This window comes from Triturus cristatus, chromosome 10 (assembly GCF_964204655.1).
Source record: "Triturus cristatus chromosome 10, aTriCri1.1, whole genome shotgun sequence".
Classification (NCBI taxonomy): Eukaryota; Metazoa; Chordata; class Amphibia; order Caudata; family Salamandridae; genus Triturus; species Triturus cristatus.
The window spans coordinates 698,090,349-698,117,797 of record NC_140593.1 but is presented as its reverse complement, the minus strand read 5'-3'; the positions used below and the strand labels follow the sequence as shown (position 1 = coordinate 698,117,797).

General features: G+C 42.4%; 1 protein-coding gene across 35 annotated transcripts in view; it reads left to right on the top strand.

The window, feature by feature from the left end:
* Nucleotides 1-27,449, top strand: part of RBFOX1 (RNA binding fox-1 homolog 1) — a 958,925-nt gene that overhangs the window by 755,892 nt on the left and 175,584 nt on the right. For all 35 annotated transcript variants that reach the window (XR_014969494.1, XR_014969493.1, XM_085628210.1 and 32 more), the window contains exon 8: nt 20,511-20,567. Coding sequence is in view for 33 of the 35 variants with exons in the window: in XM_085628210.1 (XP_085484336.1) it covers nt 20,511-20,567 (57 nt within the window). In the remaining 2 variants the exon portion in view is untranslated. The remainder of the gene's footprint in view (nt 1-20,510; nt 20,568-27,449) is intronic.

Genomic DNA, 27,449 nt, shown 5'->3' with positions numbered 1-27,449 from the left:
TGTACAGTTGTAATGGTCAAGAAATCACAGGTTTTGACTACGCCTATTTACCCAGTCCCTCAGCTAATCAGCCACTCTAACTACACCAGCCAACGATACACATTGCACTCGCTGTTGACACTTTGATTAGATTGTTGGGACCACCTAAAGCAGAAGAAAGCAGTTACATCTTTTTGTCCATCTGGATTTGGTCCTCAGCACACAGCGGTACATTTTCAGACAAAAAACTTGGACACCAGAAGCTGGTGTGCTTCCATTGTTGAGAATGGTTTCCTATCCAGCGGAGGAGCGAGCGGCAGTTGCTCCAGGCGGCCAACTGTGTGTACCCAGTTTAGGTCGCTCCTGCCCCAGCATCGAACCAGCATTGTATGATTGAAGTCCCCAAAGCATAAGTTACTCCTGAAGGCACGGCTCCAGTTATTATAATCCCAATGATCTTTGAAGATGCGATCAGTTCAGAAGGCTACCTTTGAAATGCATAGGTCCTCTCTAAATTTTGTCCTGTCTGCTATCCTACCCATGGAGGCTTGATCCATATCGTTTGTGGGGCCAAGACCCTGCTGTGGTATCTTGACTCATTGCCATGCATCCTCTTCTTAATAACTAGTTCCCTGCTGCTCAGAGTGTGAGTGTTATGTCATAGAATGTTTATGAATGCATTGAGAGAGCTGTTGGAGAGAGACTGGGCTGAGCAGCAGGAGGCTGCTCCTGGTGGGGCTATGGAATTGCCATCTTATTTACTTGTAACCAAGACTTATAACTTACAATAAATCTTCCCCATATTTTCTACATACCTAGCTGTGCAACTTCCTGCCTACGAGTGTCTATCTTCGTTATTACACTAGCAATGAGAATGGGATTCGAACCCATGTGTTCATAGCACAATGGATTAGAATGCAGGTGCTTATTCCACTCCCTCTTATCCATCGCGGGAAGGCCCTTTCAGAGCCATGGGTCTGGAGTTTCCAATGAGCACCTAGTTTATGGCCATCTATCAGGAATGCACAGATGTAGCTGTCCCTCCAGCACCCAGATGTGGATTGGAGACAGACTGACAGGCACACAGAGTCACAAGCACAGAAATGCCCACTTTCCCAAAACGTTTTTCCATGTTAGTAATATTGAAGCCACTCGCACCACCAGAGAGAACTAGCTCATGGATATCAAGCACTATACTGCCACTCTCCTGCACATAAGATATACAGCTCAATAGCCTTTACATAGATCCTTTATTTTAATCCAATGCGAGAAGCCGGCTCCCACATACTGAACACACCATCTGGCGCCATTCACTGCCAGTGCATGTAGCACACATACCCTACATCTTCCCGACACTGCACCCTGCCTCCAAGAAGTACTCTGATATAGCGAGAGGCATGCAGAACCTTGGCAAGTAGATTTTTAAATACCAAGCTGAGTAACAGAAATCTTCACACAGAGGCCCCACCAGGGCAAACCTATGGCACATTCGAAGAGCTACCTCCGTTGGTGGAACAACCAGTGCAGCAAGCCCACAGAGGAGCATTTGAGCTGCATGCCCTGGGTATATGTTTTACCCCTATGCAAGAGACTTACAGCCAACTCAAATCAGCCATCATGTGCACACTGATCACCAGTAGGTATATGATAAACACATCTCTGTGGCACTGAATGGCAGTGTCCAAAGCGCTCAAAGTCATACACCCGCAAAACAAGGTCCAAACAGGTCAGGGGAGACCATGCCAAAATAGGCCATATCCTATGAGAGAAGTAGGCCTCACAGTAGTGAAAAATAAATTTAGGAGGTTGTCACTACCAGGACATGTAAAAATTAAAAGTACATGCTCAACTATTTCATTACTGTGCACCCTGCCCTATGGGATATCTCGGACCAACTTTAGTGGCAAACTTTGTGCAATGAAAGATTAATTTATGGTGTGGCAAAGGGGCTGTATTTCCAAGTCAAATTAGCATTTTAAAACTGTATTCAGGCTGCAATGACCAACCTGGGGCATGTTTTAAGGGGCTAGTTAAGTGGGTGACACAATAAGGCTGCAGGCCCACTAGTAGCATTTACTTTACAGGACCTGGGTATAAGATATAGCACCCTACAATGGTCTTATACGTCTTTAAATATGCCAATCGGGTGAAAGCCAATTTTACCATGTTTAAGGGAGGGATCACACGCACTTTATCTCTGGTTAGCAGTAGTAAAGTGCATAGAATCATAAGGCCAATAAAAACGAATGTCAGCAAAATGAAGGGTAGAGGCAAAAGGTTTGGGGGAAGACCACCTTAAGGCTTACAGGTCTAACAGTTACTTCTTTGCACTTACAGTTACTCCTATGAGTTTATGTTAGAAATGGGGTCTCTAGTTGGCAGAGGTATGCACCTGGTCTAAGTAGGGTTCCACACCCCAGTCAGGGTAAGTGTAGTGCACACTAAATGTTTACCTGCCTCACCCTTTGGTAGCTTGGCAAAGACCAGTCAGGTTAAACTAAAAAGGCAATCTGTAAAGTTTTTGTGCACACTCACACAGTTAAACAGTGAAAACGCCACAAAAGTACTCCACACCATTTTAGAAAAGAGCTGATATTTCTCTGAGTAAAAACGACACAAATCCAACATACACAAGTCAAGATATGAATTTTTAAAGATTAAGTGAAAATGCAGTGCTTAGAAGTCTATAATTCTAACTAGAACTACCTGGTCGTGCATAACCAGGACAAATCCAAAAGTTCAGTCCAACTGTGATGGAGTGAGTGCTGAATACAGGACTAACGCGGACCCCTTACAGTACCTTGGGTACATCGAAAACCAAAGATGATGTGTCGTGCAGAGGAGGTGAAGCGTCGCGGATGAAGGTGAAGCGTCGGTTCCTTAAGGGGGTGCAAGGTCATTGAATCTTTACCACTCTGGGATGATACATTGCGCAGAGGAGGTGATGCATTGGTTGTGGGTGCAATACTTTGGTTCCTGAAGGCGACACAGTGTCAAGGATGAATCGATGTCACAGCGCGATCCATCGATTCTATGGCATCAAAGTTGAGCCTCTGGGCTGAAGGCAATGCATTGGTCAGAAGCCATGCAGGCTGGGGATGTGTCGGCATTGGTGCAGTGCAGTGCAAGATAGTCTTCGGTGAAGCAGTGCTCGAGAGTCACGCATAGGCAGTTGTTCGAAGGCGCTGCGCAAAAGACGGGTGGCATTGAAAGTTGAGGTCGTAGCATCATGCACTCGGCGAGCAGAGTCCATGGCTTTGGTGCAGGTAGCGGCAATGTGTCAGTTTCACAGGGATTCGTCCGTTCCTAACTGATTCTTTGGAGTTGATGCTTCGGTTTCTTGGTTGCAGCACCAAATTCAACTTCATGGGGCCCAGGACTGGTTTGACACCACTAGGCAGGGCAGGGTTCCAATCAGAGGAGCCCAGGTACTGGTAGCAAGATGCAGGTGAAGTCTTTGATGTCCCTGAGACTTCAGCAACAGGAGGCAAGCTCAATCAAGCCCTTAGAGAACCTTAAAAAGGAGGATGTACAGACTTAAGTCCAGTTCTCTCACTTGCAGGCAAGACACAGCAGGCAACAGAGCAAATCAAGCACCAAGTAGCAGTACCTTCTGGCAGCACAGCAGCTCTTCTTCCTGGAAGAATGTCCTCAGTCCAGTAGGGTTCTGAGTATATGATGTCAGAGGTCCAGTACTTATTACCATTTCAGCCTTTGAAGTAGGAAGGCTTCAAAGAAAGGTATTTGTGGTGCACAAAACCCTGCCCTTGCTGGACATAGCTCCAGACACACTAAAGGGGGGTATGCAGCTCTTTTGAGGGGACAGGAAAAGCCATATTTAGGTGCGCGTGACATCTCCTCTAACCACTCTAGCTCAGAAGGACTCATCAGCCTGGTGATGGGCCATCAGCATATGCAGGGCACACCACAGCTCTCTTTGTAATCTGCAGTTCATGAGCTTAAATCTCAGGGGTTTCACTCCACCTCCATTCTTCTCAGTGGTGCCCTTTTGCAGCGCAGTCTTGTATGACTACCAGGCTTCTTGATGCTTTGTTCTGGCAGAATAATGTCTGTGTAGGTGGGAGAGGGAGTGGTCATTCAAATGCACCCTGCCTCAGTACGTGTGGGTAATGTAGTTTGGGGTGTATTTTTTTCTGCAGCGGTGTTCAGAAGAATGAGTGTTATGTGATGTTTCACAGCAATGGTTATGCACTATTTCCACACTCCTGCAAATTTCCCCCACCCGCCCTTACCTTGAATCTAATAAAGTGGTAGAGGTTAATGCTCGCTCATTGGTTTTTTTTTTACATAAACCTATTGTTTGATTCTAAAGATCTGTAAGCCCATGTTGATCTGAGATATTTTTCTCCACCATGTCGTATAGAGTAAAAAGGAAGAGTGTGGCTTGTTCCTTATAAGTAGCTCGAATAAATAGGTGAGAAGTTTGCACGGATTTGGTTGTCCAACATTTACCGCAAGTTTTCTTAATACAGACGTCGCCCCCCGAGATTCATTCTCAGTCCCTTGTGTTGCCATGCACCGACAAATTACCCTGCGGTTGATAATACCACTTAATATAAAGGAAATTACTTTTGCAAATGACTTAAGCTATCCACCCATGTTAATGCAAAAGGCTGATATTCATTCTCCCTCACAGAAGGGAACGTTGAAAAATGCATCCCCACAGGGAATAGTCAAATACATCCGAGCAGGCAGGTCGCAAAATATCACTCCCAGGCTGCAAGGAACCTCATTACCACACATTTAGGAGCCAAGGTACTGTATATTTGATTTATCTAGTGAATTCATTCATTAGATTCATTAGATTTATTTATGGCTGGGGAAAAAATCATTGGTTGAAATGCGAAATGAGTCCTGTGCTGTTTATTGGTCATACCTTATATTTTCTCGTATGGAGCAAATGAGAAAATAAAACATGACATGTTTGGATATAAAACAAAATATGGTAATTCATTCAGTGTTTCGATAACAGGGTCCTGTTCTGTTTGAGCAATATATAGCTTCAAAATTGTGGCACAATTTATGCCTATTTTAGGAAGACGCCATGGAATTTTTGAAGACTGTATGATGTTTTTAGTTTTATCTCAAGATGAATTTAAGAATATATCTCAGATAAATATGATTGTGTCATTCAGTGCGATGTTTGGCAAGGAAGCTATTTTATTCGGATGTTTGTCTTTTATTTGAATGGTTTGAAGAAACTGCCATATCTACCTTGAATGTTTTACAATGTAGAAAGCAAAAAAAATTACTTACCTTCGCACAGCCTCCCGGCTTTCCATTTTGCGGTTCTCCCAAGAAACAATACACTTGCAAAAACTGCGGATACGATCATTGGGGCATACTATCAAGACAGGCGATAAAACGTGAAGGACATCTAACATGGGCTTCAATTGGAATTCCATAGAGCATATTATCAAGCCCATTATCGCCGTTTTAGCGGCAGTTTTCTGCCGCTAAAGCGGGGATAATTTTATCGCCTGTCTTGATAATATGCCCCTAAGTCTCTAAGAAAAAACACTCCTTAGCTTCGGGATTCTTTTCAAAACTCAGAATAACATCTATAGTAAGTATTAATTTAAGCCTCACTTGTCAGGGAAAAAAAGCACAAAGACTCTCAAAGGCGCCCAGCAATGACAGACATAATTGTTGATTGTTTGGTTTAGTCCGAGTCATATAGTATCATACAGTTAGTGAAATAATGTTGGACCTCTTCAAGGGAGAAATCCAAAGAAAGTGCATCGTGTATGGAAAAATCACAAGAAATGTTTCACACAACAAATGTAGAATTATGCAGTTTTAGGAGAATGATAGAACTGGTTGAGGTCTGCCATTTTTGTTTCTTCTGATGTTTCCGAACAGGAAGTAGTATGGCTGGAATGTTGACCATCAGAGTAGAGGAGGCAGGGCGCACCAGTTGCTACATCCACCAGCAACGGGAGACTCATGTAGGAATAGACACACTACCATGAATCTTGGCCAATTTTGAAGGGCCAGGAGTACTGAGGAACAGCAAGCAAGCAGGCCACCCAAGTTTGAAACAGAAATAGAAAATGAAAAGGGATCACATTTAGGCAATAGCAGCGTGGCGGCAGGGACAGTGATTTACTCTGTTTACCAGCATATTGTGATATGTTAAGTCTGCACAACTTTTCATAAAAGCAGCAGTGTTTGAGATGCCTTGGAGTCATGCAAAAATGAATTACGTTCAAATATATTTATTTTGGTTAGTTGCCTTCATTAACCATCTGGGAAAAAGGATAATGTTTGAAGACGACCAATGAAAAGGGTGCGCAAACCACACAATGGCACTCAACTGACTAGCCCACTAATACAGGTAGCATGACCACAAGAACCAAAATTGTCAGCGGCCTCAGTAATATTGCACTCACAATCCTTTACTAGACTCACCCATCATCACCCGTTAGAGCTGTGTGGGTAGATGTAGTCAAAAGATAGTCCTCCATATCAAAATGTAGAACTTCCATGTGGTTATACATGATCATTCCTAGAAGCAAAGCTCAAAAGAGGAACTTAGGGAAAATATGGGAACTGAACAGAGAATATGTTGATATTCTACTATAGAACCCCTTCAATGAGACTGCCAATGTGAAGAAGACAGAAATGCAGCCAAACAGCTTCCTCCGATGCCCTTGGGTACAGTGTCAACATATTTTATGCATTCCTATTTCCATGATATCACTTGAATTTCGGAGACTTCTACTCACTGAACTTCCTCTGCCTATGAAAGTGACCTAATCATTCTGAAATATGCAATGTGAAACCTTTTTTGCCTACCTGTAAATGTCATATATGTTCTTGATATGTGACATATGTTATCCTTCCATAGTTGTACTGTAAAAGCTCCATGGTTAGATTATGTTGTGACCATATACACTAACATCAATGTTTAAATGTGTTCCATTTACACTTGATACCGAAAAGCACAAATACAACATCTATTTGCCTTTAAATTCAAATTTCCGAACTGTCAAACCGGTTAATACTATAAAAGTAAACACACCAACCGGGCTTGACTTGCTGGCTGGGACGATGGTAGGAATATAGTCCGACCAATCCTGTTGGTGTTCGATCGGAGAACAGATAACCCTGCCCCCAAGATGCGCTCTCAAGGTAATGTGGGAGTCCATACAACAACAAATAACAGACTGGTAAACCTCTGTGACTGGCAGGCACCAACCACACTTGCAGGTTCTTCAGGGTTCCTCTGAGGGACACGTCTGCTAGAAGTCATCTCCACACATGCTTAACCTGTAGTAATCAGAGAGAGACGGGGCACATTAAGTAAGCATTCCCTGACACTCACACAGTGTATATACATCTATACCTTCATACATTCAAATGTAAGGAGTTACATCAGGGCCGGACTGGGAACACAACCCAGCCCTGGCAATGCATCTGGACTGGCCCCTGGATGTGGGAGTGGGGATCGGGTTAGCTAGTGAGAAGCAGTGCTGCTGCTTTAGCATGGCGGCTGGCTGCTTTAGCCCTACTGCTGCCACTTGTGTTACAGGGGGCCACACTGCAACACTGCTGCAAAACCTCCCCCGGTAACAAAACCGGCCCCCACCCTTCCAGCCTACCGGGAAAATGCCAGGTGACCGCTAAGGCCAGTCCAGCCCTGAGTTACATGCATAGTAGAGACATATTTATTCTTATGTGGTACTGTCTTTCCTTATCCCTCATTGAGCATTCATAGATCAGTAGGAAAAATAACACCCATGGAATATAAACAAGAATCCTAGAAAGCACTCTTGACAAAACACAAAGTCATGTTACTCAAAGATAAAGAGTACATGCAAGGATCTCTGCCAGTACACTTAGCTGGATGTTGGAGGCAATCCGCTCCTCTTCCGAACATGGTGTGGTCTGCCCTCGCGGCTGGTCAGGACACAGGGAGTTCTGGAACGCAAGGTGGGCTGCAGAAGTGAGGCCGCGTATTCCGTTTGAGAGTCGTTTGATCTTGTGGCAGGGTTGTAGCCATGGGGATTTCTTTGGCAGGCAAGATAGACTTCTGGAATGAGGACACATCTCCTACTAGCTAGAAACGTGGAAAGTATCTGAGGTGAAAGGTGCACCACAAAATCACACCCCTTTGCAGCTTTGCAAGCAGCAGTCATAAACATAGAAACAGTATAGCTAGCACTGCTGCTTGCTTTCTACAGCTTTATATTGTGAAGAATCCATGATGACTGCCATGACAGGAAAATGCCGAGGCCCAGCTTCATTTGCCACAATACCTCCTGGTAGATGTAGTTTAGTGATAGGACTCATACAAACCTAGGCAGGGTGCGTGACCCTTCAAACATACAGGGTGCTTGTGATATCATGCATACCAATGCTGCCTTTAATGAAACTGCAGAAGTACAGGATCATGCTGCGCATACAGGCTCATAGCAATCAGTCATCATATCTATATCATGAATTATGCTTCTATTAGATGATAAATTCCTTTTAATTTGTTCCCCTGGGTTAACCATACACTTGATTCACATAGGTTTTAACTTGAGTCAAACTCTAGTACGCAAACGCTTCAATCACCACATATTTGTATATTCAAAGAATACTTCTTCAGATGTTGCCTTTTGAAAATCTTCTTTATGAATCCTGTGTCTCACTCTTAAGACACATGAGAGAGGTATACCAACTTCATGAAATGTATTATTTTCTTTATTCCGCCTCAAAAACAATAAAGATGAACTACATTTCTGAATCCCCTATCCCATAGAATAGGTTTTAAGTAGTTGATTCTTAATTTAGAATAAAGACTATGAACAATTAACAAATGTATCAAGAGAAATTCAATCACCCTAATTTTTGGGGTACATCTATGTGACGCTGTGACTACGTCTTTTGCTGCTTGCCAAAAGAGTAACCCAAGCCAATGATGTCCATGGCTTTACCATTTGAGTCACCAATCAGTACTTTACATGGCATTGAAAACAGTCCTAAATTTGTAAAAAAAAATGAAATAAAAAATAAGTGTCAGGACTTGCGCCAGGAGGCCACTGCTGCTTGCACCACACATTGCCCTTGCTGCCAGTGATAGTAATGGCACCATCACACTCCTACAAGGGTTACAATGCAGACTGTGCCAGGCACCGATTGACAAGCTTTTAACTGGAAGGAAAGACCTAAATTAAATTTTTGCTGCACATCTCCAGTGGGTATACATCTCAAACCCATGCACAACCATTGACATTTCCTAGGGTGTACACACTGGCCTGTAACAATGCCTTCTACTTCTTGTGAGGGCAATAGTGCATTGTCACTGGCCTCTTTCGTGGGATATAAAATGAACCAGCACTTCAATTTGCAAAGTATTTCAAATCATCTAAAGAGCAGGAAGGTTGTTTAGCAGTGCACTCCCAGAGGTGAAGTGAGTCCATATGTCTAACAGCAAATGAGGTTGTCAAGAAGCCAAGTAAACACAAAGGTAGTACACGCGAGCATCTCTGAGTAGATGTACATTATATAACAGGTCACCCTTCTCTTGAATTCCAACAATTCAGCACTATTTGTTGGCCAAGTATCTTAAAATGTGTTCACTTTTTCATTGTAGGTTGTCATCCACATGAATGTCTTTTAGTGCTGTTTTGGGATTAAAGTGGTCTTGTACATTAGCAACTTCAATTCTTATCTGGTTTGTGATAACCACTCATCCAAGTTGCTGTATAGCTTTTTACTGTTCTTTTGTATTAATATTTCTCATCTAAAGTGTAGCAGCAGCAAATAAATAAACAAATATATAAATACAGTCTTTGAAAGAATAATGCATACAAGTAGTTTCAGATTGTTTCCTGATTCTGCGGGAATTTATTTTTAGGTCCACGAGTGTCCATATGAGTGTCATTATGATGCACGAGAACGCTAAGAAGATAGACTTGCCGAAAGGGTTATTGCATACGGGCATGATGCCCTGAGAATTCCCATATCATCCAGCTCAATAAACGGGAGATATTACATTGGATATCGAGGCGTAAGGAATAGGAGCATTCTTTTATCAAAGCCCTGATGAAGTTCTCCTTGTAGGAACAAAACACGTTGACTGAGCTGTATGTGCTAGTGAAATAAAGAAAAGAATAATTTGAAATAAAGGTTTTGAAACTTCAAGAGTGTTTTGGACTTCATTACCTGGCGCACCCCGCTTGCTTCAACACTTCAGGATCTGGAATACAGAGGCACCACACAGCGGCTGGTGCTGGAGAGTCAGTTTGCAGGACTAGATACTAATGAAACTGGCATGAGGTGCAGATTTATAAGTCCGCCGTTGAATTTTTGGATAGATTTGATGCACAGATGTTCATAGACAAACTGTTCTTCTACTAAATTTCACATCTCAGTGGATTACATATTTTCTTGACTTACCATATCATACTGTGGATGTGATTCTGCTCTCTTGCCTAACCTGAGTGAGAGTTTTAGTAATAGTCCCTGATAACGTTTTGTGACAAGAGTAACTTGGAATCCATTCTTCGGCGTGCCGGATAACTTAATTATCACAAAATAGTTTGATTTCCACCAGACTTGGCCCATAAAGGTCTGGAGATTAATATTACCAGACAAAATTCAGCCTTTCAAATCTTCTCAAGCACAACACTGATGAATCTTAAGAAGAGTGGAAATCCTCAGTGATTGTTGTGCATATTTGGGAGTCACCAGTCTTTGTCTGACAAAGGGTCTTATATAGAGTCTGGAAGGCCGAAACGTCCACCAAACGGTGGGTCCCACACTCTATTTAGATTTGGGGAACTGCAGTGCATCCGACATGGCAGGCTATTCTGGCTCAGCTGGTGGGAACTGATCTTCAACCTGTGGACTGACATTGGGCTGATGGTCAATGAACGCTGGATGGCCCACCCTGTTGAGGCTGGATATTCCAACATAATTTTTTCTTGTTCAGGAATGCCAGTGAAATAGAGTTAATGACCTATATGAACTGGGAAAAAATCTCAGTGCATTAGGGCCATCACTATTTTGTTTTTTGTTAACAATACGCTTCTTTGGGAGTTTGTTTTGACAAAACTTCTGGTGGAGCCATATTGAATATGACGGCCATACAACAAAGCTTCAGTGCCTTCAATGGAACCTTTGTGGTGTCTCTCTAGTTAAGGCATAGACATCTCTAAATATGGTAGACTGTACTCCACGAGTGCAGCTCAGTACAGCACTCCGCTGAACTGGTGTGAAGGAGTACAGTCCACCATTATTTAAATAACGCCCTAAGCTTATAAGGTGACACATCCAATACATTAAGAATGTACGCAGATAAGGTAACAATGTGACATGTTAAAAGGCATACATAAAGGGGCAACGCCCATATCCCCATGCATGGGCTACCTTAAGCAAGGGGTTGCCAGGGATTGCGGGAGTTAACACTGGCTTGCCCTTCTACATCTGCCTCTGCCCTGTTTCTCCACAGATCATAAAGGCAGCAAAATGAACTAAATATTAACACACCTCTTGTAGGTCTGTTTCCTTTCTTTATCACATCTTGCCATTCCTATATACCTTGAAGAGCAAATAGGAGCTGCTGACATTCATGGTGACAAGGATCGGTGGTGCCTGGAAGGGGTCGTGGATGCATGTCTTTAATCCTGCAAAGCCATGCCAGTTTGTGATTGGCTGTCCACTCCCACAGCTTCTGCCTTTATCTGAATTGTGGTGTCAAATTATTCGATAAAGGGCTGCAGGGGGGCCACGCTCTGTGGACTTTCATGGTAAAAGTCCTATTTAGTTCTCAATTAGAAGTGCTTTGTTAGATTCTGATATTTGTGTACCGAGTGCAGGAAAAACCTCCACCCATTCTGTGGCACTTTGTAATCGGGGCCACTCAACTTTAAAATTCACGAATTGCTCACATTTTGATACTCACAGTGTAATTAAGACATTGATACAAAGCAGGTCGCCAATGCTTGATGTAGAAACTTTAGAGTAATCTGCGTTCGACCGAAACCTTTGCAGCGTGCCTTTGTGCGAAGGGATTCAATTACTGCGCGCAATGTTTTGTAAGTAACTATCTTGCATAAAAAGTTAATTAATCAGGGCTATGTCAATTTTCTTGTGCCATGTCAATTTGCAGCGAGGTAATTAATCACTAATCGCCTAGTGTGCAGCAGGCTGAGGGACGATCGGGAAGGCGTTTATTGTCTTCTGCGGAATAAATGGCGAGCAGTGTGGCGGAGAAACACATCTTGCCTTTCACAATATTTTTATCCACGCGTTTGCATGTTGTAATAGACTGGCGCCACAAGCAGCTGTATTTCACCGGAATATGAATATTAAAGGAAGAAACGAGCGCAGATTTATAGGCCGTTGAGTTTCTGTTATGTCAGTTTTGAGATTACAAGGAGAAAGGGAAGAGTGAAAAACGGCTCTTACGTGTGGAGGGTGGCGATTAGACTTGTATATTAATTAGACATTTTTGTTTTCCTTTTCAATGCATTTCAAATGAGAATGCCTCTCCGAGGCCGTCTCAGACATGTAAATCCGAAATGCGGGTTTATCTTTCCTTAAGCAACACCCAGCAACATTTGTATACGCTTTTGTGTGTTTGAAGGGGATAATTGTTTTAATTATACCAACTGCGTGTTTCCAGACATACAAACGAGAATCACCGACAAAGCACACCTCACACAATCAAAAAGACAACCAGGTCTACAGGCCCTGATTTTGTAATACATTTCTAAGAAGAAAGGCGTGGCCAATCCGACTGTCCATTTTGTGGTGATTTAAAAAACAAAAAATTGGGCATTTTTAGCGGAGTGTGTATTACTAAGAAACGCAATCTCTGTATTAGTTGCAGACTTTGTTGGTGTGTTGTCAGGAGCACAAACATCATACCTGTTTGGGTGTTCAGAGCCCTTTACTGGGCTCAAGCTGCCTAATGGTGGAACAGAGACTGCACAGGGTATCGGAAGAGGCACACCACACAACAGAAGCCCAAGATATCAAAGTCATTTAAAGTGTTGGTACTGCTCAGGGCGTTTACCAAGGGGACTGCGGTTTCAACAATATAAGCATTGGGCTCAAAAGCGCCCACCACTGAAATCAGTGGTACATTCCAATGACCCACATGCCATGTTTTATTTGGATGTGACCACTGTTGTTTAAAGGTGAGTGAAATAGGTAAGGAACAGCTTTATAACATATATGTAGCGAAATAATGCTTCCTATGCAGTCTTCTTAAAAGATTTATCACTGTTAGATCGAGCCTGCCAGACAGCGCAGTTATCTGGTTGCGTAAGACATACTGTGGGTTTACCAAGAACATACAGGGACTGGAGGCTGTTCATTTCTTACCATTGGTTGGCTTTCCTGTCACGCTCATTTGCCTGCCTTTCGCCCATGCCTCAGCTTGTCAATGTTGTGTTTGTCCCTCCCTAGTACTATCTCTTGATTGCCTGGCTTACAGGGACCCTTTGCTTGCTTTTTAAGCTCAATTTTTTTCATGGAAAAGCACTTCAAAAGAGTGCATGCGTTTTTCAATTGTCTACCTTATGTACTTACCTCCCCCTGCACTGTTACATTTCCCCACCCTCTGCATGTTGTGCTAGCTCTTGTGTCTTCCCCCGTTGCTTTCTCTCGCATGTGCTTCTCTGTGCTTGCTCTTCATTGCTCTCTTGCCCGTTGCTTCTCCTTCCCGCCCTACTGTCTATTACGTTCATACCCCTCCCTCCGTGTTCCTTTCCTCAATGACACCCTTCTTCTGTATTGCTTGCTGCTTGTCCTTCCCACCTCCTGCGTTGCATCACCCACCTCTGCCCTCTGTGTTGCTTTTCCCTCACCTGCACTTTAAAAAACACACTTTCACGCATTTCTTCTTTTTAGTTGCGGATACAACTCAGATCAGCAAATAAAAAGGAAAAACTCGGTTGTATCATTTTATAGACACGTGCCTACAGAATGAAGCAACTAGCCTCATCATAGGCGTTGTTTTCCTACAGCCATCAGGTATGCTGTACAGCATGGCTACAAACCATTGACAAAGCCAATAGGTCTCAAAGCTGAGACCTATTGGAGTTGCTATTGTTTATTCTAGAGAGACATGATTTTGCAGGTTTCAACTTTCTTGAAACTTTCTAGGAATAATATAAAACGCAGTGGCGTCTGGCATGTACTAAGGGTAGCGGGGCGGGTGGCAACATTTAAAAAATATATATATACACTTCCTGCACGATGCAACATCCTCCTCGATTAGTCTTCTCTCTTCAAGGCAGGCCCCAATGCGGGACCCAGCCAACTCCCCTGCTCTCATACTGGTAACCAGCATGAGAGAAGCACCGGGATATGAGGGAGTGCCCGCTCCCAGCACTTTTAAGAGCATGTCTGGCTGGCCGTCGCAAGACGGCCTCCAATAGAGACATGCACATTTTAAACAACTTAAGACCACAGCTCCCTGCTGCCACTCAGCGGCAATGGCCACACCCGGTCCTGACTCTCAGTTAAGGATGGGTTGGTTTCCAGAAAAATTAATTGGTAAAAATACCTCTTTTTATGACCCTTTTTTCCGCTCTGGCCTGCGGCTTCTCTTTGTGGGGCAATGCTCCTCGCTCAAAATGAGGAGCCGCTCCTGAGAATTAATGATTATTTGTGGACACTCATAAGCATGCCATCTGATAGTTTGAGGGTACAGTAGTATGAAGGACACTGAAGGAAGGTTAGCAATCATGGAGATGGCAAGGGCAGGGTCTGGGGAAGAGCAGGCTATTTCTCATTTCTTCAGACTTGTGGTGAGGGGAGCAAAGGTTGTGCTGTGCCTTGGCACTACCACCCCACTCAACATTTTACTGGTCTTGGACTCCTGGTGCCCGCCTCTCCAAGCGCCCACCAAAGAGACCACATAGATGAGAAAGGTGACGGGAAAAGAGGGCTGGATGTCCCGGGAGAATACCGTATGGGAAGCGTTAACTCGCTGAGAAATTGTACTGTACTGAGAAGAACATCAAAATCCCAATCATGATGCACACCTGTGTCACTCGTTGGAGCCCCACAGACCTCCACAGTAGAGAACAGAATTGGAACCAAGATTCTTGCTCACTAACATGCTCATTGGATACAAAAGGAAGCACAACTCTGGATGTTGCTAACGTTGAATCTTAAAATGTACTTGATTGAACCATTAAAAAGTAATAATAAACATGCTACCACCAGCACCCATTTAGTGAAACAAGTAAAATTCAACTGCCAATCTGCAGTCATTAAAACAAACGAGAATTAAGTCAGAGCTACTTATAATACTACAGATGAACTGTACTTGAAACATCTAGAAATCTAAACCAATATTAGTGCTGCAGAGAAAGGGCAACGTCCTGTAAGAAAAATAGAAATAAGCCAATTAGCTACTTTTGCTGCTATGTATGTGCACGATTTATGAAGATATTTTGTGTTGAAATAGTACAAGGTTAAATTCACAATTAACAATATTGAACAATGTCCCTGAAATCACAGCTCTCCTGTTTACTTTTCTTATAATCATTAGGCTAAGACCTAATTTTACAATGAGAATGAAATATGTCTTGACCACAAAGTCTGAAAAGCACAATAGATGAAATCTGCAGACAAAGGGAACACAAGTATCTTAGTAGTGAAGTACATGGACCGAAAATAATAGGCAAACATTGAACTGAGTACACCAAGAAAGCTAAAACAACCATTGCCTAGACACACTCCTGGGTACATTGAATTGTTTAAGGGAAAATCTAGTTAAAGGATGAAAGATGCACAAAGATCTAATAAAGAGGGCAGTAAATGTTAACATTCCTGTGATATGTGCAAAATGTCTTGCATTTTTAAACGCAGGTTATTTGCACATGCAACCTAGCAATTTCTTTCGGATCCCACTCACTCACATTAATTGAGATAGTGTGACTTTAGTGGTATTGCTTTAATTCTCCTCCTGCTACTAAACAGAGACATGTGATTGTTGGCACTGGGATTGCTGAACATTTGACCAACTGGTTGCCATAGTCGGGCAAATTGCCCCATTTACAGAGGTCATTGTTATTTGCAAGCAGCCTCGTTACCTCCTTCTGTTCAGGGTCAAATGCTAGGTAATTTGTTACCAGCTACATTGCCAAAAGTTTTGTGAAGGCTTGATGCCAACTGGAGTGGCACAGTTCATGAAGTGAACGTGTCGAGTGGGCATCCTGGAACGCTGCTTTGAACGCTGTCAACCTATCTGCGGCTGAACATCTGCAGCCCGCCGCTCGCCGCTCCAGAAATTACGAATCACTGGGATACAAATGATTCCATTTATCCCCCCTCAGCGTGTCACCTAAAATGCCTTTGTTTCTAATACATTGCCCAGGAACTCTGATGAAGTTTCCCAACAGGGATCCTTCACAAGCCCTGGAATTAATTGCAAGCCTGGTTTAGCCTCCCCGTGCTCTCTCTGCATTCCTTCAAACTGTTACTATGTCTCAGAGAGAACATGGCTCCGACTGATTCATGCAAAACTCGACGCGTTCCGTGCTTCACATTATGAAGGCGTGGGGTAGAAGACAGACGAGTGTGTGTGGCGGCAAGGGAGCGGGGCATTGGTAGGAAACCGGAGATGGCAGGGAAGCAACGGGCTCATATATCCATGTTGATGGCACACCTTTCCGCAGGCATATGGCGCTCTCATGCAAATTTCATCCAACACGCAAATGCAAAGAATAATTGGCCATTAAAGCGGCTGTATATTTTTATGGCTTCGATGCAGAATCTGCCCCCCTGTTGGTTTTTGCATCTGCCACTCTTTGATTTCTCCTAAAGCAGTAAAACTTTAATATGCAGTTTACAGCTCTCATGTATCTCTGTGTTTGCGCGTGCTTATCCTATTTGGAAACACAGGGTGGTAAATACAGTCTTTTCTCATTTACCCTGAAAATATAGTGCAGTTTTACACTCCTGTAGGTTTTAGTTAAAGTCTGCCACTGATGTGAATCACAGAGCAGTAATCCCTGGAAAATAGATGGTTGAACATTGACTTTACGTTGTGGGACTGTTTTAGTCCCTCTCCTCTATTCTCACCCTTCTTCCTTCCATGGACTTATTTTAAATAATTTGGCTCAATTACCAGATTCCCACGTATTAACTTGGATGGAAGTGATGAGTGCCCAGAGCAGAATTTTAGCAGTGAATTGACGAATTCCGATTAAAAAATCTGAATGTCATTATGCTTAGTATCTGTGGTAGCCAAAATATGTTTTCAAAAATTAAAACGTAAAAACAAAGGTACTAGATTTAAATGTACACAACACACTGCACAATTTAAATTTGTTTCAATTTAAATCCTTTCTTTATATATTCCTGCATTTAGTATGTATTTTTGTTAAAGTGGAAAATAAATAACTGGTTCTGTTAAAAGAGGATTTATTACCATGTAACATAAATTAAAGATGATCAATTTTGTACCATTTTTTTAGAAGGTCAGGGCCATTTTGCAGTAGCACTAAACAGTGTTTTCAATTTGCCTATATAGAGTGCTGTTTCGCAGCAGCAAAACTCAATCATAGATGTTGTCTGTATACACAAAGACAAACGATAATCTTTGAAGCTGCAAGACTACCCTACTTGCAGCGACAGCAAGTATTGAAATGGAGCAAAACAGAATACACTGACAATATAAAATATGGAGCAAAAGAGCACCCTATGCTCATTAGCATCCTTAGGCTGTTTATATAACATAGTTCAAAGTGAGACATAACTATGGGGCTAATCGCAACTTTGGCAGAAGGATCACTAGCCCGCATCGGTGGCAGTCAGGAGAATGCTGCCAAGCCGGTGGCATCCTAACTGCCGCATTACAACTTTCCTATGGGGCTGGCAGTGTTGCGGCAGTGCACCCAAGGCGGCGGCATTCCTCGGCTCTAGGAGAGATCCTGAAGACAATGTCAGCTGCACTGCTGTGCCACCAGCAAGTCCTGCGCACTGTTTCCATGCACAATGTTGTGCGTGGCAAACAGTACGCGCACCAACATGACTGGCATGGGGGCTACAACATGGGCCTCTGCCACACTCAACAAGGATCTATATGCCCAGGGGCCCTTTTGTGTGGCCCTTTACCTGACTTTCCATCAATCTTTTCATGTTGGTGTCACCACAATGAAAATTTGGGTGGAAAGGTAGGTTATAATTTCAACGGCCTTGCCCATGTTGGCACCACCTCCATTGACTGACACTTTATCCGACGCCACTGCGGGAGCTGCGATCCTGGTGATGGCTGCGGTCTGGAGGCTGTATTGTGGTGGTCCACCCGCCTACTTCGAAATCCAGTGGTCGGACTGTCAGGGTAGTGGACAGTTAGACCGCCAAATGGTGACCGCATTCCTTGGACCATCAAAGTTTTAATTAGGCCCTATGTTGGTTTAGACTATTCTTTTAGAGTGATCACAATGCAAGCATTAACAGTCAGTGGTCATCCAATTACTGTGCATTTTATAACTGAAATGAGACCAATAGAAGCATTTCTCTTTTAGTGGTTGTGTGGCAGAACTATATGTGGTGTTGACTCAGATATAAATGGATATGATATGTGTTGTGACTTAACTGTTGCCATTCCTTTTCCTTAGCTACATCTTCCCTACTGCTCAGCCAGGATGAGTGCTAGAGTGCTTGGTGAGGTCATAGAATGCATGGGTGCCTGGTGATATGCTGAGTGTCAGTTGGAGTGTGGAGGCTGAGCAGCAGGGAGGCTTCTACTGGTGGGGGTATCTACTATCATCTTCTTACTTACCTACTTAACTGGAACTTACCTTTTAACTAAGCTTAAATAAACTATCTATAGAACATACACCTCGGCTAATGAACTTTGTATTACAAGAATATGTATATATCTGTTGAAAGTGTTCATATACACGAAACAAATGAGGACAGTTTTCTGATGCAAAAAAAAGAGCTTAGGATTGTGGCCAATTTTTAATTGGTAGTATATTACCCACAAAACATCAGAACTGTTGGCTTGGTGTTTGTAAGGTGGGGACATCTGATTTCTGGGAGGTGGCTTATATCACTTTAAAAACACTTATGCTCTTGCACCTCTTAGAAACACCAGCGAACAAAATGAATTAAAAGATGAATATTAAGTTAAGTGCTTTTGTGTACTGATGTATGTCAAAAGATATTGGTAGGCTGGCAAGCCTATGATGCAGTGTTTCACAGGGTGACCTTGGCAGATACCAGTAATCAGATAAGTTCACATTTCTGCTGTTAGTGCAACTTTATAGGCAGACTGTGATACCAAATTATGCTACAGAATTACCAGGTAAAATTGTCTGCTACCTAAAGACTGTAAAAACAAATAAAAATTAAATGTGGAGAAAATAGTGGTAACACTGTTACTACCCCTTGTTAAATTCAGAGGCTAGATCAAGTGGCATTGGTGTGCAGCAATATTATTACCATATCTAGTTACCAGCCAAATGCAATACATATGCTTATATGAGCGCCAGAGCTCGGAGGGGGAGTAATGTTTCATTCTACTCGCGGAATTTAGTGACTATTCATTAATCTTGTAATGAGGAGCTCCGGCCAAATTCGGAAAGTTGCCACGTGGCAGAATTTGTTTCCACAAGGCTACAGAAATACAAGTGCAAGCGAGCTGTGACTCCCCCTAGCACATTTTCTAATGAGGCGGTTTTTGAGCGAGAGGGCTGTTTCTCGAATAGATTTGCTGTCGCTCCAGTAGATTTTCTACTTGCACAGTAGCAAAATCAACTCGAATGGCCACATGCTCGTGCATGGTGCTTTTCGTGCAGATTTTTCAGCTCTGCTTTCACTTCTGGTGCTAACTTGCAGCGCGACATGCAGGCTTTCGTCCATTGGCAGAGCTCCGTGGAATCTCAGAAAGTTTTAATGTAACTCCACATCATTCCACAGAGTGAAACTCTGTGAGTTCCGCCCATTCCTACATAGAACCACTAGTGGAATGTGAGGGTTGTGATTGTTTTATGCTGCAGCTCTTTTGGGGGGGGTCTATGAATATTGACTCCTCCTGTCTGAAGCGGAGACAACCTTTTAGTGCGTTCATTGCACACCTTCAGGAAACATTTTTAGATGTGATATTAGTTCAGTATTTATGACCTATAAGAGGTGAAAATTGTAAAAATATTTCAGAGGTGTCCAATTTAAGTTAGTGAACGCTGAATCCATCCCAGTTTTCTTTTTAGCATACCTGCAGACAAAGCAATTCAGTTCAATACAACTTTACTTCAAGGAAATTTAATGTATGTTGATATTCTGAAATTTGGACCCTGTCCTCATGGAACTACAGTGAACAAATGTGCTCTTCGCTGCACGATTTTAATGTATAATTGCTGCATGGAAGAAACCCTTACTTAGTATGTGTTTACTTAGCGACAAATAAAGAGAACATACCTTATCAAAGCATGCTGAAATGCACTTTTGAAACCTCAGAAGAATTATTCTGATCCAGCCAAAATCACCTTGTAGCCCATGCAAACATAATGTTTTACTTACCTTTTTCTGCCTACTTTCTTTTACAGACCCAGGCCTGATCTTTTGCAGTGACTGGACAACACTAAGAATGCAACAGAAAGGAGGTAATCATGATTTCTGTATTATAAAAGTTACCAAAACAAAAAAGAAATGCATCGCTTGAAAGCAATTGTTTAGATTTGTATACAGAAAATTGATGCCAATTAATTTCCTTGATAGTGTTTTCTTTCTTAAATGTTTGCCTTTTAATGTGCTGTCCATAATGCACTATGATAGATTGTTCCCTAAACAATAAGTGATGTCTTGTGTAATGTTTTTAACTACCATAAGAGCATTTGAGAATTATAGAACTATCTTACCAGCAATATTTCTATCAGTTTTTTGCATTTTTTTTTATCTGATCTTAAAATTGTGATAATACATTTTTCTTTCGTTTTTTGACAAAACACGTAGAAGTAAAAAAAACTCAATGCTAAACTATTTAACTTAACTATTAGTCCATTGAAAGTGGTGCTTTAAGTGCACCTACAGCATTGAAGGATAATTCTCATTTTGGGCTGTAGTGTGTTTTTACACCACCCACATATACAATAAAAATGTATGTCAGCCTGGGCACCACTGTGCAATGACTAGGCTACAGTTTAAATACACTGCAGTGACACATTGCAAGGAAATGTTCCATGGCCAGATAAAAAAAGCCTACATTTATATATTTATAAAGTATCCACAGAATACGCCTTGTAAGACCGGATGCCTGGAATCTAATATTCATATGTTAGACCTACCATTATTGATGTGGCCTGCTCCCAAATGTTTTGCCTTCACCGTTCCTGTTTTCTGAATTTTGCCTTGTTGACTTCTGGAATCTGTATACTTTACCATAGCTAAACAGTCCTAAAGTGCTTGTGCTCTCTCCTTTAAACATGGTAAATTGGCCTACCCCAGATTGGCTCATTACATTTACTTGTAAGTCCCTTTTGAAGTGGTACTACATGTTCCCCGGGCCTGTAAAATCAATGCTGCTAGTGGGCCTGCAGCATTCAGGAGCCTCAAGGCCTGCCATTGGAGCTTGTAGTGCCATTTTCAACCAACTCTCTAATTCTGAAAGTTTCGCCACGCAGTGGAAGTTCTGTGCTCATGGGTGGACTGCGCTGATGCATTGACACTGACAAACCTCCTGTTGTCAAGGCAAGCCGACGGACTGCGCTGGAAAGGCTTCCCTTGGCGCTACAACGTCTTTCAGCACAGCAGAGAGCTTGTTCCTTGAGGAAACAAAAGAGCCCGTGTTTCACCAATCCTGATGGTGATCAAGCTCTCGCTGATCCTGAGAGAGGAAAAAAATGCTCGATCTTTTCCCAAGCAAAGCACTTGCTATTTAACAGCACACGTTTGTGATCATGCATGTTCCTCTGGCGGAGCTTGGTTACAAGTGCAGTAGTGTCTGATTTTAGGGGGTCAGATACTCAGTACTTATACCCAAAAATGCCTTTGATATAGGGGCTGACTTTAAAGCAGCTCTCTGAAGTACACAAGGATGCTTTCAGCCCAGTCCTTCCTGGCAGGCTATCTGTGGGGTGTAAATCAGTGCTTTTTGTGTGGACAGAACATTTCCTATTGAAGTGTGTCAGGCCCTCCCATTACTTGCTTCCCAGGAAGATCCATCAGGATGCAGATGAATACAGATGAGTGCTCATAATGCAGATGAGCCCCACCTTCCTGTGTTTAGGGCTGTTTAGAGGGAATGCACAAAGTTTAGCTTTCACCCAACTCAGACGAGTATTGAGACAGGCTGCAAAGCACACAGAGCTATAAGCACAGAGAAATGGCCACTTTCTAAAAGTGGCATTATTAAAACAGTAATGTTAAATCCAACATTATCAGTAAAGAGGAATTGTCATTACCATTCCAAACATATAAAACATGAAAAAGCTACTTTTCTCTGATCAGGAATTATGGCTAAAAGGTGTATTAAGAAATTCTCAATGCTAGTCTGTGAGAGGAGTAGGCCTCACTGAAGTGAAAAACGAATTATGGTGTTTGTCACTACCAGGACATACAAAACATACCAGTACATGTCCTTACATGACACCTTGCCCTTAGGGCTACCTAGGGCCTACCTTAGGGATGACTTATGTGTAATAAACGGGGGTTTAAAGCTTGGCAAATAGTTTTAAACATTAAGTCACTCTATCCCATAGGATATAATGGGATTTATATTCCCAAGGTTAAAGTTTTGACTTGGAAGCTCGGTGTATTTGATTTCTGTTCCATGGCAGTTAGCATGAAATTGCTCTTAAGTCTCTGTCAACAGTAGTCTATTGTTTTTTGAGGATATACTTTTTATTGGTGCTTTTTGTCCTAACCCTTTAAAAATTCTCATTTCTAATTTCTTTTAATCAATTTAAATGAATCTGGCATCTTTGTACTCATTAAGTTGTTCTCTGTTTTCCTAAATTGTCTCAGTAATGTTATTGTGTTGTGTTCTTTACTTTCAAATGATTAATACTGTATCAGTTAACACAGTGCTCCAATACCTTTGGGTCGAGTTTGCACTATATATAACTGCAACAAAAAAAAAAAATATATATATCACTCTGCATAATAAATAATTCGATCAGGGCATCAATTGCAGAGTGCAAAATATCGTCAGCTCTCCAGAACTAAAAAATCATTGCCTTAGATGGTTTTTCCTTGTACAAATTGGTTGCAGCAACCAATGTAATTAAAAAAAGCATACAATGCATCACAAATCATGCCCATATTTATTAAAACTAAGCAGTGATAAAGGCAAGGCAGTCCGTCTGACAGAAAGTTCCTCTTCACTAATTGGATATATTCTTTAATTCGAGAGCTCGCTATTCCATCAATGTAAGCATTCGGTCACTCATCATCATTGATGAACTTGTTTACTTTTGTTTTCACTCACACAGCGAGCCATGGCTCATGGCTTATCCTTTCAGTTTCTACTTGTTGTCTTTGTTTTGAGTAATATATGTGACTTACAACATGTTTATTAGCTGAAGGCTGCAGACCAGAACAGTAGCCACTGTGACTAATAGTGAGAAACTATATTTGATCACTGAAGTAATTCTTGTGTCAATGTCGCTGAGCTAGGAGCAAATGTACATTATATCAAAGTTATAATTACTCCCTATCCCCCAAATGGCTGATCGACTGGTGACAGCGTCCAGAAAAAGAAAAGCAAATTTAAGTTTGTTCTTTTTTAATTCTATCCAAAGTTGTTGCCCTCGATTGGGAACATTCATTTGGTAGGTGGCACTCCTATCAAACTAAGCAGTGTGTAACTGTTCCAGAGTGGGCACAATAGTTGTCCACAGAGAGAGAAAAAATGAGTGGGAAAAGACTAGTTCTACACCTCACAGACTAGAGGCAAGCACAAGTATTGTCTCTTGTGGCCCTCACACATCCCAAGGAAGGTCATGCTTTATCATCGGGCGTTGCTCCTCGTCGGGCTGTCGCTGCAATGGCCTACGAGTCCCCCGAAGGGTCGCTTTAGTGGAGATGCATTGATAACGCCGTATGATGAGTGAGGGTGTGAGATTGTGGATTTATAGAAGAGGGTGAATGAGTGAGTGAATGTTTAAAACTGGCTAGGGGCTACCGCAGAAAACTAGTTTAATGCGTGGGTTCCCCTGACAGGTTAAAAAACCCGAAGGTTGTGTGTTACCGGTTGGGGAATAATGTGCTTCAGTAACTATTCAGTCGAAATGTTTCACACACCAAAATGGTCATAACGATCCCTGGCGCTTCCTCAGGACCAATAAAGTGAATAAAAAACGTGAATGGGGGAAGAACCTACTAAAGAAAGACAGGCGGTCCCCCTTTTGAATGACGACAAGGTGGCCTAAGCTTAATAACTGACCGCTCTTGTTGCGACCTAAGCCCGCACCATAACGGGAGTTGTCGTTGGGTGCACTGCCTTCCAACAACCTACCGCATACACGTGTGCCTGCAAAATAGGTACCCCTATCAACTCAATAAACCAACTGTTTAGGTTAAAATGCCTTCTGAGACAATTTCTGCTCAACCAAAGGTAGCTACCTCACAACCAGCAGGCAATCCCCATAGATGTGTCATGTTTGAAAGAGTTATATGGTAAAGTTACAATACATTGGCAGGAGCCGCCTTGGCTCGGTTCCTATCAATGCTTAAAATTTCCGCCGGTCCGACAGACCTTTCTAAATTTGGTAGACGGCCACCACCAAGGGGACAGAGTAGTTTACTCTATAGGCCTGGTGGAGGACAGCCCGACTGACAAATTATAAATCAGATTTGCCCAGAATCATAGGAGGTTGAGCCAACCCTGAGACTCAAACCTGGTTCCACAGTTCCTAATTTGGCAGCACTGGTTGCAATGCTACATCCTCTCACTATACACATGAAATGACTTCCCACCACTACCCTGCCTGCACTACTGTTGAATGACAGCACACTCAATGTTTTTATGTGGTTTATAAGTCCACTTTTATCGTGAAGGAAGATTCTGCAGCTGGAGAGCTCAGTTTTATTCAGATGAGAAGCATACAACCAGTTGCTTTCTCTAATTTTTGCCATCATGTCACATGCAGAGATTGTGAAATAATGTTGATGTATTATAGCAACAGATTTCACTCTGCTTCCCTTTTTGTGGTTGGCTGTTGCTAGAGGATAAATGCCCTTTCTAAAGGTGATTATGTTGGTGACTGTGTGCGTGGATGGATCAGATCTCTGTATGTATATATAAATCAGTGGAAAAGGTATGCTCTGCTATGCTTCATATCCCACAGACAGTTTTTAAAGGCACCAGAGAGATACATTTTACACTCTATATTTCTTACAGAAAGGGGAAATGGCCATGCAGTTCTTCAAACCTCTACCACCCCTGTTGGTACCATTAATAGCTAACTTAAACATTCCGTTCTTTCCTGAATGTGAGCCTACATCTCTAGTGTCATCAGGATGCCTACCCCTTAGCATTGTCCTCTTTATCATTGGGTGATAACAATAAAGTGAACAATTCTCCATCAAAGGGTAATAGTGATGGAAGAGTAATACGCACATGTCTACACAACAAATGGAGGCCACATCAAAGGACAACAAGAATCCAAGTATAAGATGTGTACACAAAGAGGTTCTATGGGGGGATGTCTGTCTGAACTGTAATAGTAGTACTGGAGCTCTAAATAATAACTGTGGCATTTTTCCATATGTTGGAAACTGTTTATATGGCATATAGCAAAGCACATATCAGCAAAAATGTTGCAGTTGCCACACGTGATGCAGGCTTTACGGCACTGCTGATGTGTCAAATTTGCAAACAGAAGAAAATGTATTTTGCAGGCGCTTATTGGGCCTTCCCCAGAGTACACCTTATTTCATTTGATACAAGCAAATTGGGGGTCTAAATATTTGTTGGAAACAATAAAAACTTGCCCTCATTTTCCTGTGGATTCCTGTCTGGAGAAATCCAGCAGCTACCGTAAACTGAACAAATTATAAGTGACTGTTGAAATCTGGAATTTGTGTGTGAAATTAAATGACTTAATCATATTAGGGACACATGTCAATGAAACTGACCAGCACAAATTTTTTACGACTCCACGAAATCTCATTAACTCTGACAAATTTCAGGTTAAAAAGAATATTTTGGAAAGAAGAGCAGGGATTAGGGAGGAATAAGAGCTTGCTATGCCAGCAGTGACGTTATTTGCTGTGCTAAAATCTTTTTGTGGACCTGATCCTTATCTGAATTTGGGTCCTACTTTAGAGTTTGGCAGGTGGCCTGACGACCGCCAGTGAGGCAGAGGTCATTCCCCCCACCACCCTGTTGGACTACTGGCAGCCACATTTAGAGAACTCTGCTGCACCTGGCAGAGATCACAGTGCCTTCATAGACATTGCTGCCAAGTGTTCCAAGTTCATGTATGACCAGTTAGGCCACTCCCGTTTTCTTTTTAACAAATTCTGGGACTCATACTATTATTTAATCCAGTAGAAAATTAGGACTATGAGTCCTAGAATTCAATGAGAAAAGGGAAATTGTTATCAATAGTTACACATGCAGTCATGGCCGGCATGGCTCGCGGGTGGCGGGCAGGGCTGGCGAGTCGGGCGGGGGTGTAAGGGTCATGCATATTTCTTTAAAAAAAGAAATTAAAAGTAAAATAAACTTACCGTTGAACTGGGTCCCGCATCTTCACAGCTACTCTTCTCCAGACGGAAGTACAACCAGGCGCCAGTAACCAATCACAATGCTGCAATGAAGCGTTGTGATTGGTAGGCACCCAGGCTCCCCTGCCTAATCACTACGCTGCAATGCAGCATTGTGATTGGTTGTGAGCGTCCTGGTTGGACGCTCAACCAGGGAATGGGAGCCTGGGCTTGTTCTCCATGCAGGCTGTAATGTTGCCTGCCTGGAGAAAGGGGAAAGTGGGCATGACTGGTTTGGGTGGCCCGCTCCTCCCCTGCCCTGCTCCTTGAGCAGAGCAGCCCCGGCCTGACCGCCCGCCTGCAAAGCAACAGAACACTTCACAAAACATAAAATGATAATAACTTGAAATTATTATAATTTTATGCTTCTTTGCACTGCTTAAAAGAAGTGAGGGTGACGCTCCTCCGCAATCGCCGAGGAGCCACCACTGTACTCATGGACCTGGGACACTTAGTAGCTATGTAAAGGGGCCAAGTCACAATGACTCCAAACTTTTTTGTTTTACAAAAACAAACTGTCTAAGCTGGAGTTTCTTTTTGTAGAGCTAAATACTAATGGCCAGGACCTCCTAGAAGTTTCTACCAGGATGTTGGGATCATATTTCATGATGAAACTCCCTCTTTGAGTTGTTATAATATATTTTACCATAGTGGCACCAAAACACTAACTACACCAAAATGTTGGCATATGATATATTTTATCTTGTGCTATTTAAAAAAAAATATATATACTGCAACTGACTGTTTACATGAGTTCCAGCCACATGCCAACTGGC